The sequence below is a fragment of the Coccinella septempunctata genome, chromosome X (assembly GCF_907165205.1).
Source record: "Coccinella septempunctata chromosome X, icCocSept1.1, whole genome shotgun sequence".
Lineage (NCBI taxonomy): Eukaryota > Metazoa > Arthropoda > Insecta > Coleoptera > Coccinellidae > Coccinella > Coccinella septempunctata.
Genome location: NC_058198.1, coordinates 14,040,151 through 14,059,076, shown reverse-complemented (window position 1 = coordinate 14,059,076; position 18,926 = coordinate 14,040,151). Strand labels below are relative to the sequence as shown.

At 37.7% G+C, this 18,926-nt stretch overlaps 2 protein-coding genes across 2 annotated transcripts; both read right to left on the bottom strand.

Annotated features, from left to right (window-relative positions):
* Nucleotides 1–6,669: 6,669 nt before the first annotated feature.
* LOC123321747 lies at nt 6,670–8,629 on the bottom strand. Its single transcript, XM_044909483.1, has 2 exons — nt 7,123–8,629; nt 6,670–6,695 (listed from the first exon to the last, which is right to left on the bottom strand). The coding sequence occupies exons 1-2, from the start codon at nt 8,627–8,629 to the stop codon at nt 6,670–6,672; spliced, it is 1,533 nt and encodes a 510-aa protein (XP_044765418.1).
* A 142-nt stretch (nt 8,630–8,771) lies between these two features.
* On the bottom strand, nt 8,772–9,578 carry LOC123321745. Its single transcript, XM_044909482.1, has one exon. It carries the CDS (start codon nt 9,576–9,578, stop codon nt 8,772–8,774), a length of 807 nt encoding a protein of 268 aa, XP_044765417.1.
* Between the last annotated feature and the right edge of the window lie 9,348 nt (nt 9,579–18,926).

The following is an 18,926-nucleotide window of genomic DNA, read 5'->3' as shown; positions in this document are numbered from 1 at the left end:
GTTACCCTGAGAGGTACGTCCGAATGGACGTCAATTTCAAACGCCTTGATGCGGAACGGTATTAAATACCAAAGAGCGACGACAGTAAAGGACGGTATAAGAATCGTCCCACAAACCGCCGATGATCATCGAAGGATGACTGAATTCCTCCACAAAATCAACAGAGAATTTTACACTCTCCAACGAGAGGAGGAAAAGAAAATTTACGCGGTAGTGAGATACCTACCGCTGGATGCAGATATCCCGACGATCCTTGACGACCTTAAGGATCAAGGGATCGTCGATGCTGAGGTCATAAGGATGACCTCAAATATAACAAAAAAGCCGATGCCCTTATTGCTGGTTAAAACCCAGAATAAGGATATCTTCGAGGTGAGAAGGCTCTACAACATGAACTGTGTTGTTGAACCTAAGAGACGGACGACCGGGCCTGGACAATGTTATCGCTGTCAGCGATATGGACATGCCCAAAGTAAGTGCACTTTTCCATGGAGGTGCGTGAAATGCTCCGGTAATCACAGCTCCAAGGAGTGTACGCTTACCAGGGAGAACGAGGAGCGAAATGCTTTTTGTGTTCTCTGTGGAGAGCAAGGACATCCAGCCAGCTACAAGGGATGTAGCGAATGGAAATTGGTCACTAAAAAGGCCAAGAGATCGCCAAGATCAAACCAAACCAGCTCGAGGCCAACACAAAATACTCCGAAGCCAGCCCAAAACTCTTCGGAAGTGAAGAAACCCCAGGAAACTGCAACCAAAGCAGTCAAAGAGACGAAGAAACCAGAGAAAAAGACGGAAAAGGCAAAAACCGTCAAAAAAGCTGAAACCAGAAAAGGAATTTCTGGAATCACTGAGGAACTGGATAAGTTCACGAAAAACCTCCTCAGCACGATGATGCAGAATCTGGAGAAAGAGATTGAGAAGAAGATGCAGCAAATTATCAAGAATATTTAATGGCTGATACGACGATAAAGAACAATCTCATAATCGTCTCTTGGAACGTCGAAGGATTGAGAGCCCGCAGACCAGAATTCGAAGAACTGATTGAAGAGAAGAGACCGGATGTCATAGCTCTATAAGAAACAAGACTTAACCCCAACGTTCGGATAGCATTTCCCAATTACGATATCTACAGAAATGATAGACCTAACAGCACAGGTGGCGTTGCTATACTGGCTAGAAGGAATATGGATCACCATTTCGACCAAATATTCAATGGTCAAGAAGTAGAAGCAATATCTATTATTGTGAATACCAATCGAGGACAAGTGAAGATTATTTCGACTTATAAATCAACGGATAAGGACATGCTGGAAGAGGATCTAAAAATGCTACTAGAAGGAAGACACCCGAAAATCATAATTGGTGATCTTAACTGCAAATCGCAGGAATGGAACAGTAGGGTGGAAAATACTAACGGGAGAAGACTGAAGATTTATGCTGAAAAACTTAATGCAGTTGTGATAGGACCTGATATACCGACCTACATACCAAGAGTAAATGGACTACCCGATGTACTGGACATTGTCGTAATGAAAGACATCACTGAAGAAATCAGCATTGATACAATAGAAGACGGAACTTCAGACCACAATCCCATAGAATTCATAGTGGGACATGGCCCAAGAAACGAAGAAGAGACACAAACCAAGGATCGCACAGACTGGGAGAAATATAAGAATTTACTTCAGGAGAAAATCACGGAAATTCCCCAAATAAACACCCGGGATGAATTAGATGAAGCAGTTGAAAAATTGGAAAATCAAATAAAAGAAGCCCATGAAGAAAGCACCAAGAGAATAAGGAAACCAATTCCGAAACATTCACATGGAGATACGCCAAGGGATATAAAGGAACTTATACGAAGAACTGATGATGGAACCACCGGAAACCGAAATCATTCCAAAACCGGCTTCACCAACAGAAATCAAAGAGATCATAATGAAACTGAAAAACCGGAAAGCACCGGGAGAAGATAGCATAACGAATTATATGTTGAAGAAATTGCCTAGAAAAGGAATAGCAGCCTTGACGAATATAACAAACGGAGTGATGAGGACCGAATACTACCCAAAGAGATGGAAAACTGCAGAAATGGTAGTTTTCAACAAGCCTGGAAAGGAACGGAAATTTCCTCAAAATTATAGACCAATCAGCCTACTATCAGCACTAGGAAAAGTCGTCGAGAGGGTTATCGCCAAAAGGCTGAATGAGGAAACAGAAATGTTGAAGATAATTCCACCCGAACAATTTGGATTTCGACGAGAACACTCGACTGAACTCCAATTACTACGGCTCATAGAATACGTCACCGAAGGAATGCAGACCAAACAGGCCACAGGATTAGTTCTGATGGATATCGAGAGAGCTTTTGATAGAGTATGGCACGAAGGCCTAATCTACAAGATGAAAAAAAGCAGGATATTCGACCAAGCTATGCAAGATTATAAGGAACTATCTGAGGAATAGAAACTTTTATGTGAAAATAGATGGAGCAACCTCTCAAACCAGACAATTGGAAGCGGGAGTGCCTCAAGGATCGGTACTTGGACCTCTGCTTTACGTAATATACGTCTATGATATCCCGAAGAATGCTAGAAATATGCTCACCTTGTACGCAGATGACGCAGGAATAGCGTTCAGACATCGACGCCCAGAGATCATACACCGGAGACTGCAGGAAGCCATAGATGAATTACTCAAATGGTGCATCAAATGGAAAATCCAAATCAATGGAAGAAAGACTCAAGCAATATTACTGCAAAAGAGAAGATTGAGGATGGAAGAAAACCTTGAAGTTGATGGAGAAGAGGTTGAATGGAAAAATGAAGCAACATACCTAGGAGTGACGCTTGACAGAGGACTTACATGGAGAAACCACATCAAATGTGCTGTTGATAAAACAAAAGCCGCAATGAGTAAACTTTATCCACTCATAGGCAGAAGAAGTCATATGAATAAGAACATCAAGTTGACGATGATTAAAACTATTGCGCGACCACAACTCACATATGGATCGGCGGCATGGGGCTTCGCAGCCAAGACCCACATCAAGAGAATACAGGGCACTGAGAATAAACTCCTTAGAATGGCGATGGACGTACCCTGGTTTGTTAGGAACAAACAAATCTACAAGGACTTGGAATGGGAACCAGTTACAGAATTTATGAAGAGAAAGGCGGAAAGGATATTCGACAAAGCCAAACAACATCCAAATGAGGAACTACGAAGATTAGTCGACTACGATCCAACGGAAGAAGCTAGAAGGTCAAGAACCTACCACCGGAGACCGAGAGATCAGTTAAGGATTTAAATGTAACCAAAGAAGAGCTATAGGCAGCATACAACTATCAACACGACTATGATCGTGTGAGAGTTCAGAAACCATAAGAGTCAACTGGTTAATAGGCATAATGCCCGGAACCTATGAAGAAGCAGTTAAGGGTTTTTAGTGGGTCTCGAGCTCAGAGAGTGAGAATCCCCACACTGTTCCCCCTCAGCAGAGGGTGTGTTCGTCTGTTTTGCAGATTTTCCCCCTGCTACACCACAAAAAAAAAATATCATGAACTATCCTCTAGAAACATTGATAATGTCAATATGATTGTCTGTTGAATTATGAAGAAAACGATAGAAACTCTTACGAATCGAAGCCATTCCAACCTTCTAATCTCACAAAAATTATGGACGCAAAAAACGCGTCATTACAAGTGAAATTTCTCACTCGAAGAATATTATATAATGCTTATTCAATGTACGTATATTAACTGAAAGTACAATAATATTCATAATTATATGATTTATATGTTTTATTTACGTACACAACACCTGTTAATCCTCCACAATTCTATTTTGATGTCTATCTGACAGCGGGTTGAAGTGGCCTATTTATCGATATTATTCATAAATGGATGACTTATTCTTTATTCTAATGAAAAAATCCTTTAACCAAAGATTATTTGCTTTCAATTTGACAATCAAAACACGAGACCAGCTGATTCTGTTCGACTGAATCTTCAATTTGATTCGCCATTCGAAATTCCTGCGATCTGATTGGCTCCCTCGCAACTAGAAGGCAAGTGGGAAATTGGAACGGGGCAAAGCATTGCGAAGGTCGCCCCACCATTGACGTAGATTCGGGAACTAAATTCGAGGAGTGAAATCTCTTGTTCCTCTTTGGTTCAACGTCGTAACGTAAACAAAGATAACCTAAAGTGTTTCGCGTGTGGAAAAGTGGGTCATTTCAAAAGTCAGTGCCGAAATGTTGAGTGTAATTACTGCAAAAAGAAGGGGCATTTAATAACAGATTGTTATTCGAGGAAGAAGAAGGAAGAACGAAGTAAAACCCGGGACAATGGGAGCAGTAAAGCAGCTGTAACACTCCTGACAGTTTCAGACGAGGTTAAATCGAAAATAAACATGGAATGGTTTATGGACAGTGGAGCATCTCAACATATGTGTAAAGATCGAAAAGTTTTCTGCAAATTTGAAGAAATTAAAGTTCCTAAGTTCGTAAAAATCGGTGATGGTTCGACTTTGCATGTAAAAGGTCAAGGTAACATATGTCTTTTGGCCTATAATGGCACAAATTTTCATTCTGTCACATTGCATGATGTTTTTTTTGTTCCTGAATTAAAAGTGAATTTGTTTTCACAAGGTAAAGCCTTAGATAAAGGTCTATCTTTAATTTCGGATGCTGAAAAGGCACGTTTTGTTGACAAGAAAGACATCACAGTAGCTATAGCAATTAGCTATAGCTACAAAAACTATTTAGAATGATGTTTAAATGGTCTACGTCTTCTGAGCATACATGCAGGTGTAAATTCAACAAACTTGAGAATAATGCATGCTATTTAGCAAAATCTAGAAACGATTTAGATTGGTGGCACAAAGCTCTAGGTCATCAAAATGGTCAAATACATAAGAAATAATAGAAATTGATTCCTCGCTAATCTCTTGGTGAAACATCGTTCTAACATAAATAAAACAATAAAAAACACTCGACTATACGTTTCACAATTTATTAAAATTATTTTCGTTGACATGCATGTTTCGTCTATATAGTTATGTCTAGGGCAAAGCTATTTTCAATTCAATGATAACGTCTATCAGCAATTAGACGGCCTACCAATGGGTTCCCCCTCATCTCCCTTATTCAGTGAAATATTCATGACAGCTCTAGAAAAGAAAATATTCTCCCCTGTGAATATTAGATCTAACATGTTTGTGTTATACTGGAGGCGATATGTGGATGATATTTTCTGTGTTTGGACTGGATCGATCTCAGAACTAAAATCATTTTTAGATTTATTAAACTCCTTTTATAGTACTGTCCAGTTCACTTTGGAAATGGAGGACGAGAATGGATGTTTGAACTTTTTAGATATTCAGGTTAAAAGAATAAATGAACATCTTGAATTCGATATATATAGAAAGCCCACCTTCTCTGATATTCTTATCCATAGCAGTAGTGCACATCCTTACAAGATCAAGATGTCTGCATTTCATACATTGGTACACAGGTTAATTTCTATTCCACTGTCTAAAGCCAACTTTGAAAAAGTGGTTCAAGTCCTGAGATTATTAGCAAAAAACAACGGCTATTCTACTGACATAATTTATTTATTTATTTATTTATTAATTCGGGACACAAACAGGACGAACCCAAAGCAGTGTCCACAATTCAGTGTTACAGAAAAAAAAAATTTTTTTATCCACATATGAACATCAAGCCCTAAATTGAACACATAAATCGATGATTAAACAGAAAATGATATTATTATACAAAAATTATACAAAACAGTGTGGTATACATAGGAATTCATCTGAGCGACCTCAACCAACCAGTACTACGACTGCAGTTGCAACGTCGAAAATAACCAACAAGAATGGACCGAAACCTAGAGGCAGAGTCAGAAAATATATCAATGTTAGTGACTTTAAACAGCTCATTAAATGTTTTCATTAATCTGTGAATTGGAGAGTTAAGAAAATAGTAAGTACTCGCAAAATCAGTAAAAAATGTATCCGTGTGTCGAGTGTTATAAGAGGGAACGACCAACCTTACATAGTTGGACAAATGAGTACAATCGATTTTGTTGTTCACCAGTTTGTAAGTGAACATTGCATCAGCTATCCTTCTGCGATGCTCAAGAGGAATAAAGTTTAATTTCCGATAAACTTCGGATGTATCATTCACAAGAGGGAAGAATCGTCTCTGGCAATGTCTCACGAACCTCCTCTGAACACCCTCCAGTCTATCTATATAAATCCCATAGCGCGGATTCCACACAACAGACCCAAAACATAAGATGCTGTTGACGTAGGCCAGGAAAAGGGTGCGAGCCACGTCGGCACTCCGGAATTCAAATGATGTTCGAAATATGAAACCAAGCATCCGATTGGCTCTTTTCGAAATATTAAAGATATGCTGATCGAAGAGCAATTTGGAGTCCAACGTGATACCCAGATCTTTCACGGAGTTGACGTTAGAAATAGGCTCACCGAAAATTCGGTATGTAACTGGCACAGAGACGGGTTTTCTGGAGAAGGTAATAGAGCAGCATTTAGATAGGTTTAGAAGAAGCTTGTTTTCCTTGCAAAAATCAGCAAATCGATTTAAATCTTCTTGAATACGCACTGTGTCGTTAGGACAGGAAATAGAATGAAACATCTTCAGATCATCGGCATAAAGAAGAACTCTGCAAAATTTAAAACATCTAATAACGTCATTAATAAAAAGCAAAAAAAGTAATGGGCCCAAGTGGGACCCCTGAGGTACACCAGATGTGATATGAACCGCTTCAGATCTGAAACCACCCAAACAAACACGCTGATGTCTATTAGTCAAGTAAGACCCAAACCACCGGAGAAGACTCCCACACACACCAAACCCAGCAAGCTTAGAAATCATTATGGAGTGGTCAATTCTATCGAAAGCCTTGCTAAAGTCGGTATAGACAGCCCCAACCGAAAGTCCAGAATCCATATTCTCCAAGATATATTCCACATATAGGGACATATTAGTCTCCACTGAGCGATTTTTCATGAAACCATGTTGTTCGGTGTTCAATATATTCTTGAAATCAAAATAAAGGAAATCCGTCACGATGCTCTCAAACAACGTACCAATCGCGCAGAGTTTAGAAATAGGTCTGTAGTTCTCTACAAGATTTTTATTCCCTGATTTGAATATAGGGGTGATACTGCTAACTTTCCATTTATAAGGGAAGCAACCATCCTTTAAAGACTTGTTGAATAAAATAAATAGAGGTTCAACAATCACATCGCAACAATTTTTCAGGAAAGAGGAAGGAATACCATCAGGGCCAGGACTCCCATTACGCATGGACGTGATCTTAGTGCGGATATCATCGCGCTCAATACTGAAATTAGATAAATGCAGAGGAACCCCTTCAGAAGGTTCATTATAGATTATAGCCGAGGAAGGAAGAAAAACTGAGGCAAAATAATCAGAGAACTTATTACAAATTTCCTGCGGGCTAGTCGAGACACCACTGGGTGTACTGACAGAATCAGGCAAACAAGGAGAACCCTTCTTATTCCCCACATATCGCCAGAAAAACTTCGGATCATCCACAATGCTACCCTCCACACTCGCCAAATACTTTTTGTAATCCTCTGAGATCAGATGCCCGGCTCTAGCCCTCAAAAGCCTGAATGTAGCGAAATCCAACGAGTTGGCATACATCTTCCACCGCTTATGAAATTTTTTCTTTTCCCTTATGGTTTTGATAGAAGCTAGGGAGTACCAAGTTGGATATTTTCTGCAGTATTTGGGATAGGAAGGGACTGAACTATCAAATATAGCATCCAAAATCTCATAGAATCTATCCACAGCAGTATCTAGATCTTGGCAAGACAACTCGCTGGTCCAATCTATGGCACCAAGAGCTTCATTTATCGCACCAAAGTCAGCACGGTTGAAATTTCGATTGCGTGAATTACCCAAACATTTCTTATGTTGAACAGGAACATTTATATTAAACTGTAAAGTATTATGACTTGGATCTTCAGGAACTAGAGGGAATTCAGAGAGTTGAAAATCGGTTATATTGAAATTGTTATTAAGAACTAAGTCAAGTGTATTGCCGGAAACATTGACAAAGCTGTTGAACTGATTCAAGCCCGAGAGGGAAATGGCGTCCACGAAGGAAGCCGAACAGGGATCTCTAGCATTACTTGGGGTACAGAAGGAATTTAGTGGGTTCATATTCCACTTTATTTCTGGCAAGTTGAAGTCGCCGCAGATAACAAAGGTATCGTTACAATTATTATTATTAACTATATCACATAGGCTACTTGTAAAGGAAGTTAACGCCACCATGTCTCTCGGTGGGATGTAGGCACATCCAATGTGAACTCTAGCTTTGCTACCCCGATCAGGAACTATAGTTACCCAAATGTCCTCAGCTTCTGAGCACCAGGAGCTCTCAGAAAAACTCGTGAGATTATTCGAGACTGCCACTAGAACACCACCCCCCCTACTCTTGGGCGACGAGCCAGACCTTCTATCTCGTCGGTAGACTTTATAGGAGTTATTTAGTACCTCAGAGTCTAAGATATTATCATCGAGCCAAGTTTCCGTTAGAAAAATTATATCATATTCACTCATAGATGAATTTCTGTTGAGTACTGACAATTTAGATTTTGTACCACGTACATTTTGATAATATACAGAAAGACCCATGAAAAGAAAACAAAAAACAGAAAGAAAATGAACTAACAAATACAAAACCGACTACAACTCAGAGGACTTATACGATCTTAGATAGATCCTCTTCACTAGAGACCCTAACGACCCTCGACCTATCATCCTTTCTAACGAAGATGAAACCATTGCGTGTCCAAGCAAACTTATAGTTTTTGCTGCGTGTGACCTCTTTGGTCTTTTTCAGAAGTTTCTTGTTTTCTGGAGTCAAGTGTTCATTAATATATAAATTATCAGAGATATTCTCAATCTTCAAGCCCTTGTTAGGTTGCAGTGACTGACGACGTTTGGTCTTAGATGCTCCGAGAAAATCATCCCGCTTCTGTTTCGATGTGAACTTAACCACGATAGGCTTTGGTCTAGAAATGTCAAATGTTGGGACTCTGTAAAAACTATCCACATCGGATGAGTTAATGGGACAACCAATAACCTCTGCAACCTTAGATATGATATGAGAAACGTTCTCATTGGCTTTCTCGGGAACACCACAGATCTCCAAGTTGTTGACTCTACTCTGTTGCTCCAATACCTCCATGCGCTCCTGTAAATCCTTCACGGTAGATTTCAGCTGCATATTTTCTCTGGTTATCCGCTCCATATCGACCATCATTCGATCAATCGCAGACATGCTGCGCTCAAACGAAGAGACGGAGTCACTACAGAAGTTGACGGATTCAAGAAGAGTTTCATATTTAGCAACAAGGGACTTCATTTCTGATTGAATATTCTGCAGCACGCTGAGCGAGTCTGGGGAGGCCTCCACAACATTATGCACAGGAAAGGCGAGCGATCGCCGCTTATGCACATCTCCCCCGCTCCAGCATCCACCGCAGTTCCAAGAAACCCCAGGCATTTGAAAGCGAGGAACGTCACCTTTAGAAAGGTTCACGCATTTGGCATGAAAAAATTTCCCGCAACCACTGCATTTTAATCCCGGGGATCTAGAAGAGATGCTTCCCGTACATGTATCGCAATCGGGCATGGCGGAAGAAGAAGAAGGGATTAAAGGATTGGGCTATATACAGGGACACAGTCTTCACTCCACAGTGGCCCGTCTGGGAGGCTTAAAAGAACGAACAAAAAGAGGCCGAGGAGAGAAAAGGGAAGACAAAAGGAAAACAGACGGATAGTGTATGTTCTCCTTTAGAATAGAATAGACAAAATACTTTATAAAAAACAACACAACAAATTATTAACTTTAGTCTATCCACCTCAATGTGATAGTGAAATCAAGAAGTATATGTACATCAACTATATTCCATCTCTCAGTAATAAACTTTGCAAAAGAATCAAACAGAATGAAATTGATGTGACTAATAAGAAAAATCTAAGATCAATGTTTTGTAGTGGTAAGGATCGTCTGAGATTTTCACAGTTATGTGGTGTATATAAGTTGTTCTGTGACGAATGTCCCGCATTTTATATAGGTCAAACCGGTCGTTCTCTGGGAATTAGAATTGATGAACACAAAAGATCAATTCTCCAAAATAAATCAACGACTGGCTTCTCCAACCATTGTATTACTTCCAACCACTTTATAGACTTTAATAAAACAAAAATTTTACACAAGGGCACTAAAGGTAAACGTATGGACCTTTTGGAATGTTTAGAAATATCTTCAGCCCTAAAACAAAACCTCCCAATCGTAAATGACCAACTTGATTTTCGCCTGTCTCCGGTTTTAACATCTGTTATCTGATAGTAATAATTTGAATAATGTGTATTTCGTGTTCCTATGTATTTCATGTTCAGTTTTGAGAATGGGATGAAACCCGAAACATGCATGTCAACGAAAATAATTTTAATAAATTGTGAAACGTATAGTCGAGTGTTTTTTATTGTTTTATTTATGACATAAGAAATATTTTAAATAAGAATCAAATTGAAATGGAACAAACCGAAACATTTTGTATTTCTTGCGTACAAGCAAAACATTGTAGAGAACCTTTTTATGCAAATGATAGTAGGGCAAAATAACTCGGGGGTATAGTACACATGGATTTGTGTGGCCCTATGAAGGAAAGGTCATTCAATGATTCTCGGTACATATTTTTGTTGAAGGACGATTTTAGTAATTGCAAGTTTGCTTATTCTTTGAAAAGTAAATATGATGTACCTGAGGTGTTGAAGAATTTTCTAGAGTTATTCAAAACCCAAACAAATAAAAGGGTAAAGATAATGCGAAGCGATACGGAACAGAATTTTTAAATTCGTCGGTAGATTCTTTGTTTAAAAGGGAGGGTATCAAACACGAATGTACTGTGCCCTATACTCCACAACAGAATAGTAGAGTTGAAAGGGAATTTAGGACAATAATTGAGTCAGTAAGGGATATGCTCGCAGACAGTAAATTACCAAAAGTTTTCTGGGCAGAAGCTGCAAACACTGCAGTCTTTTTATTAAACAGATCTGGTATGAGACCAGTTAAGGGGAAAACTCCATATGAGGTCTTTTTTAATAGATCATTCTCTTTAAAAATGATTAAGGGTTTATTTGGCCAAAAGGTATGGTCATATATTTCCCAAGAAAAGAGGAAGAAATTAGACATGAAAAGTAAATCTGGAATATTTGTAGGGTATTCTGAAAATGTTAAAGGATACAGAATCTACTATGAAGACAAAAATACAGTGGCCATTGAGAGGGAGATAGTTTTCGAGAAAATGGAAAAAGAGAAGGAAAGATCTATCTCGCTGGATATTGACAATCATGCAGATAGTATTGATAATCAAGATGGATTAGATGAGGAAACTCAAAACGTTCCACAGTCTTCAAGTCTTGAACCTGACGCTGATCATAGGTCAGAGGAAACTGATGAAGAATTACTGCAGGAAGGATCTACTAGGCAGAGAGATAAAAGGTTGCGACCTTTATCAAAACTGAAAGAGCCTCAGAACTTGGATAAAGACTTTGATATGAGTTATTTTAGTCTGGACACTGATGAGCCCACGACTTATGATCAAGCTATGAATAGCAAGTATGCAAGTTGAAAGATGAAATATGTTTTTTTAGCAAAAAGCAAAACATAACCTAAATTTTCACCCGCTTTTAGTTGTATTTAGAGAAATGGTAAGTCAAGTCGTTGTCATAGATTTCTAATTTTTCAATAATAAATAAATTCAACACTTTTCTTGGGTTTTTAATGCATTATACATGGGTTTGTTCCCAGCAGTGAACACATAATTTCTGCATCAATTTTATCAACGAGTTTTATTCATTTATTATCGGATTAAAAAGGCAAACATCTTTGAGTAGAAGCTCACATTCTCTTGTAATATTTTAATTTGAATATGAATTTTGTAGTGCAATCGTGGAGTCGAGAAGTACATCATCTACTACACTTCATGCTCTTATCTGTTAGGTTCCGTGAAAGGTAAGTATAGTTAAGGGTAATCATTAATTCTTAGCACCTATTTCTTATCACCTTGTGTCATAATCGATCAGTATGGCATCATTAAAATTTCAGTTTTCGTGTTGCATCCCAAATTGTGCTAACAAAAATTTCACGGGGTCTAAAACACACAACCACTTTTTTCGACCTCCTCCAAGTAGAATTTCAGAATGTGATAATGCAATTAAGTCAATTCATTCCAATTGTATTTTTAATAAAAATAGTAGGATATGTGAGGACCATTTCAGTATAAAAAATTTTTCTTACACATTCAAATCTAGACTTCTACCTTCAGCTCTACCGGATTTTAAAAATTTTACATTGCATTCAAATCAGGACAATTTAATTATTGAAAATGATTTTGAAGTTGGAGGTTCAAAATCATCTAGTGTTCAGAGATTAGATTTTCCAAATTTAGATAACAATAGTTTGCCGAGTACTAGTTCAACGGATTTAAATTCACCAAGTACAGTGACTGTTTCCTCTTTTGCAAAAAATAGGTCAGTCATTTAAAAAAAAATCAATATCAAGCGTAGAAATCAGTTGTCACATAGAGAAAAATATTTGTATGATATCAGTAAACGTCAAAAAGAGCAGCTGTCTTGATTGAGAAAAACAATATAAAAGTCCAAACATAAATTGAAATTAGCTGAGAAGATTAGTTATTCTAAATTTTTCTTACAACTTAAACAATCAATTGTACAGTAGTAATGGGGTTCAATTTATATCTTCTCAGTTCAGAAATGCAGGTTGAAAAAAACATGGGGAGCGTTGGACACCGGAATACAAAGTTTTTGCATCAGCTTTATATAAACGAGGTCCGCGTTCATACAGATTTTTGTCCAGATTTTTGCGATTGCCAAGTAAATCAACGTTGAATACCGTTTTAAGTTCCTCTTCTTTTGATACTGGCATCAATTAACAAATTTTTAATAAATTAGCAGTCAAATTTTCCTAATTAAAAACTCTTGATAAATTTTGTTGTTTAATGTTTGATGAAATGTCTTTATCTCACGACTTACATTATGACCATGCCTTGGGTAAAGTAGTAGGACATGTAGATTTAGGGTCAAATCTTGGACGATTCAAAGAAATCGCTAATCATGTTTTAGTTTTTATGATTTCCGGACTACATAAGTCTTGGCTTTGCAGGAAATCGGTCTTCGGGTGATTTGTACAATTTGTGATCAAGGCACTACCAACGCAGCTGCTATTAAACAGTTGATCGATGAATGCCATACTCATCTACCAGGACCTTACTTCAATGTGTTACATGATCCTCCACATTTATTGAAAAACACAAGTAATGCTTTAAAGTCTTACAATATCAAATTTGAGGAGAACAAAAGTGCTAAATGGGAGCATATTATTCAAGGTCATAAAGTAGACAGCACTAGAAGATTTAGAACAATGCACAAAATTGATTCGGAACATTTGACTCTGCAACACTCGCACTTGAAAATGAAAATCTCTGTGGCTGCTAAAACTATGTGCCGCACAGTTGCGTCAGCATTCGAGATGATGTCAACAAATCCTGATTTCCCTTCTTCGGCAGTTCATACAGCAGAATTCATAGGCGATATTGATCAACTCTTTGACTCTTTGAATTCTGTGTGTAACTCTCGATTTGGGTGTAAGGAGTTAAGGCGATGTGTCCAGTCCAGTTAGTAAATAAAATGGCAGTTTTTGCACCCTGTCACGGGATTAGAATCAAAGGCTCCCAGATGTAAGGAAGGGTGGATTACCACAATTGAAGGTATAATTATGGTGTGGGATGAATGTCGTAAGGCTGGTTTCAAATACCTGCGTACTAGAACGCTAAACCAGGATCCTGTTGAGAATCTCTTCAGTGTGATCCGACAACATGGCCGTGCAAATACGAATCCCACTCCATATCAATTTATATCAGCACTTGAAACCTGCATTTTGAATCGCCTTGTTACACCTAGGAGCCGTGGAAAAAATTGTGAAGACAAAACGTCTTACCTTTTGAGAAACAGGGTGGTAAAGTTTTCAAAAATCAATCATTTATTATCAATATCTACAATACCACTTCAAATATTTCAATGGAATTTGTCATACATGTATACTATGTATCAAGAGGTATTTTTTAATGTATCACTTTTTGCTTAATTTCCACCAGTGGCGTTCGTACGTAATTTGACCTACCTATTTTGGCAGACATTGATGGTACGCCACAGATTTTTCCTGAAACAAAAATTATTTTTGAAATTCGCAATCATTCCTTACCAAAGTTGATCACTTGACATTTTTCAATCCGATTCACGGTTAACGCTTAAAAAAATAAAAACCGTTTCTCTGCATGATCATAACAATATCCTTAATACATACATATGACAATATCACCATGCAGAGACATACGTAAATTTTATTTTTTCAGGTGGAACCCGTGAGTCGGGCTGAAAAAATTCAAGAGATGAAATTTGCTCATGTCAGTGGCGTGCCACTGACTGTCTAAATAATACCATCCTGTATCTCAATAGGTAAGACGTTTAGGACATATGTTCAAAGAAAGTTTTCTTCTTAAAATGGGCCCAAAAATCAACCCCATAAATATTGACATTCAATTAGAAAACACCCTGTATATGTTGCTCATATGCATGATGTAACTTTAGCAATATTACAAAGTCATGGTCACTTGTTTAATATATATGAGGAAATTCTTCGCTTCCTGACAGAAAATGTCTCATTTTCATTTTTCACATGTTCTGAGCATCATGAAAATGTTCAAAACATGTTGAACAAAATAATTTTAGACCTTATTTGTAATAAATATTTTAAAAATGTCAAGAAAAATTTGCGGAAAAAATATGTAACTGTAAGATCAGTTCCGAAGAAATTTCTTCATATATATATATATAGATTTTTTTTATTCATTGATGAATACATATTTATTCACAAATGTTATTTGTGATAGAAGCTTTATTTATTTTCAGCACTTGCAGTTGTACCAGTTTTTTTTATTTATTTTTGAATATATATTTATTTACAAACGTTCTGTGATAGAAATGCGATTTTTAGTTAGTATAGAATATTTTTGTTGAATGTATTTTTATTTATTTATTTGTCTTTACAACATTTTTATTTTATTCAGAAAATATTTTAATTTTGTACTATTTGAATTTTTTTTTAGGTCCGCATACATTCTAAGGCTTATAGCTAATTTTGGTGTGAAACAGAAAGAGCAATATTTTCACTTGAAATTGTTCTGTTATTCTGACCTTACATATTATATATTTCTCTCAATGAAAATATATCCAGTATTGATTCCGATTTTTCACTCTGTTTCAGGTTATGTGAATCAGATGGCTGTTGTGGAACAGCGAAGAAAACGACACAATAACGATATAAGTGGTTTATTTTTGTGTTTAACTTACAGTATTAGGGTAAGACTTGCCTACATCGATGATTTACAGTAGTAGACTTAACTCAATTGAAATTGGGTTCGAACTGACTTGATTTATAAAATCTAAAAGTTATATACTATTCTCAAATTTATTTAGGTTGAAATTACAAATAATGGAAAGGCACAGTAATTGATATTGATGATGGAGAGTAACGAGATTCGGGGATGAATCACGATAACAGGGAGTTACATATTTAATTTTGGTGATGAAAGCTTCCATAGTGTGTTGAGAGTATAAACAGGGATAATAAAACAAAAACAAAAAACACACTTCTTTCAAAGTTATACTCTTTGGCGATCGATTTCGGTTGTCAAACCATCATCAGGCCAGCTGAAAAGTATATACATGTTAGCAAATGTTAATTTGACCCCCCTTAAAATATACTGATAATGTCCGACGACGAATGTCGAAGGAAGAATAAGAGTATAGAACCTATGCTCTGTGAACTCTGTGCTCCAATGTTACCTGCTCTCTCTTCGCAGAGGCCGAACGGACTATTACTTGAACTATCTTGTCGGGCGATACGCTTTGTACCTGACCCTGTGTTAGAGCACCTCCACGTGCTAGATAACCGACCGCCATCTTACTTTGTGAATAAAAAGTATCAACCACGTGTTTTATTAATTCTAACATCAGAAGTGGGATTAAATTTCTTCTTTCGAGACAAGAAATTGAGGATCCTATTTTGTGAGTGAAAATTGTTTGTGTTTTGTGAGAATCTACAAGAATAAGAAAAAATGGACCAGCAAAATCTCAACAAAGCTCCCGAAGAAAGTGAAGCCATTTCGGTAATGCGGATAATGGAGAACCAGGCCCAACTTCAAATGAAGATGATGGAGTTGCTAGCCAACATGTTTAGTTTAAGGAACGACACCGACCACGTGGTGACCGCATAATTATCGTTAGCCCAGTTTGACCCCGACGATACATCCTTTTCAACCAAGGAGTGGATTGAGGAAGTTGATCAAATTAAATTCGTAAACAGGTACGTCTGATACTGTTGTGGGCAAGCTCTGAAAGGCCGTGCAGCCAAAATTTATCAAAATTGGAAACCGATAGTTAGAAATTGGTCAACATTTTCAAGGAACTTAGAGATAGCGTTCCCTGAGAAAGGAACTCCGGCCACGAGGCTTAAAGCTAGCATGTTGATAAGTAGTGCAAATTTTAGTTCGTTAGTAGAGTATGCTCATGCCAAGTTGAATTCGATCAGGAAAGTTTGTGAAAAGTTTCCGTGGGAAATTGTGTTGAGCTTGATAGCACATGATATCACAAATGTAGAAGTTTAGAATAGATTATTAGTGCAAGAATCTAAGAATGAAATGCAGCAGCTGAAATTGCCTTCTTCATAGGATTTCGACGCTCCATATTAGTGGATAATAGTAGAAAACTAGAAAAATGAAGCAGCTACTGAAAACAGAATCAGACAAAACCTTTCATGGGAATTGTAGGAACTGTGGAAAATTTAGGCATAGAAAGTTAGATTATTGTAAAGAAACGTTGTCTTAATTCTAATCCAGAAAATTCCAGTCTTGAATGTAATTTCTGTGATAGAAAAGAAAGATTTTATTTTGTTAAGAAAAAGAGAGAAACAAGTTCAGTTAAACTTGAGTTACCCAGTGTTCGTAACAATCAATTAGCACATTAGATTTGAATCTAGACTTGTCAGGATTGGACGAGCGATTAGTAAAGTAATGAATAAATCGAATATTGTCAAATAACAAAAATTTTCAAGCAAGTCGACTAACTTAGTCGGAACATACCTAGTGGAAATAAGATACTGGCGCTTTGTTATGTTTCAGGAAAATCAAAACCAATTGCAAAAGTTTGACAAGCGCTCTCAAGAATGTAAAATGTTCCCGTTGAGCAATCCAGGAGTATGGTATAACGCTGGCAGGTCTCGAACATCAGGTTAGGTTACCGATTGATGTTAATCAGAAAATTTCCATGAAGGTGACATCTATCGAATGAAGAAAAACTGAAGCCAACATTTATTGGACCTTTCGAAGTGCAAGCAGTCCTACCAAACGATCTATATGCCTTGAGAAGAGTAGGAGTCCAAAATAGAACCAATGAGATCTTGGCCTAAAAAAAGCAAATAGTGATGAGTGAGTGCTAGTTTCAATGATGCGCCATGATGAAGTGAAATATTCTCATGTCCATCAGATTTTATGTTCTATACTGTTCCTTATGAGATGCTTATTGTTATGTTATGATCCATTGTATTGTCTCATGATCATTTTATGTTGAATGTTTTCCAAAGCACTTGAAATTGGAAATTCCATGATAAGTTTTCGGTACTTTAAATACGAATATGTAAAATTGACAAGTAAGGCCCGGACGGGATGTCGCTAGTGCCCCTTACTCTGTGCAATTGAGAAGTAAGGTCCGGACGGGAGTCCCTAGTTGAGGCTAACCTCTGTTCAATTTCACAGTTGTGATATTGACAAGTAAGGCCTAGACGGGAGGTCGCTAGTGAGGCTAACTTCTGTGCAATTGACAAGTAAGGTCCGGACGGGAGTCCCTAGTAGAGGCTAACTTCTGTGTAATTTTACAGTATTGATATTGACAAGTAAGGCCCAGACGGGATGTCGCTAGTGAGGCTAACTCTGTGCAATTGAGAAGTAAGGTCCGGACGGGAGTCCCTAGTTGAGGCTAACCTCTGTGCAATTTCACAGTTGTGATATTGACAAGTAAGGCCTAGACGGGAGGTCGCTAGTGAGGCTAACTTCTGTGCAATTGACAAGTAAGGCCCGGACGGGAGTCCCTAGTAGAGGCTAACTTATGTGCAATGTCACAAACCTAATTTAACAGTTTATATGTTGTAAATGACAATTTTATCAACTTTTGAAATTCCAAGTGTTTTGTTGACTTGATCTGTAAACAGTAAGCGGTGGTGTTTTTTTTCTCGCTTGGCTCTTTTTTCCACCTATAATAATGCCGCAGCGCGAGCCAGCGCATCAAACAGAGCCATGTACACAAAGATTCAACTGTTTTATGTTTACAAGCACCCTTTAACAATGTTGTTTGATATTAAGATATTGTTTATGCCTAGTAAGTGAAACGAGGACGTTTCAGTGGTCAGTATGGCCGTGTTAGCAAATGTTAATTTGACCCCCCTTAAAATATACTGATAATGTCCGACGACGAATGTCGAAGGAAGAATAAGAGTATAGAACCTATGCTCTGTGAACTCTGTGCTCCAATGTTACCTGCTCTCTCTTCGCAGAGGCCGAACGGACTATTACTTGAACTATCTTGTCGGGCGATACGCTTTGTACCTGACCCTGTGTTAGAGCACCTCCACGTGCTAGATAACCGACCGCCATCTTACTTTGTGAATAAAAAGTATCAACCACGTGTTTTATTAATTCTAACATACATATGT

Coding starts and splice junctions, on each gene's coding strand:
- LOC123321745 (XM_044909482.1), bottom strand. CDS start 9,578: ATGCCTGGGGTTTCTTGGAACTGCGGTGGATGCTGGAGCGGGGGAGAT.
- LOC123321747 (XM_044909483.1), bottom strand. CDS start 8,629: ATGAGTGAATATGATATAATTTTTCTAACGGAAACTTGGCTCGATGAT. Junction 6,696..7,122: donor TTCTAAACTCTGCGCGATTG/GTACGTTGTTTG, acceptor TAAATTTTGCAG/AGTTCTTCTTTATGCCGATG.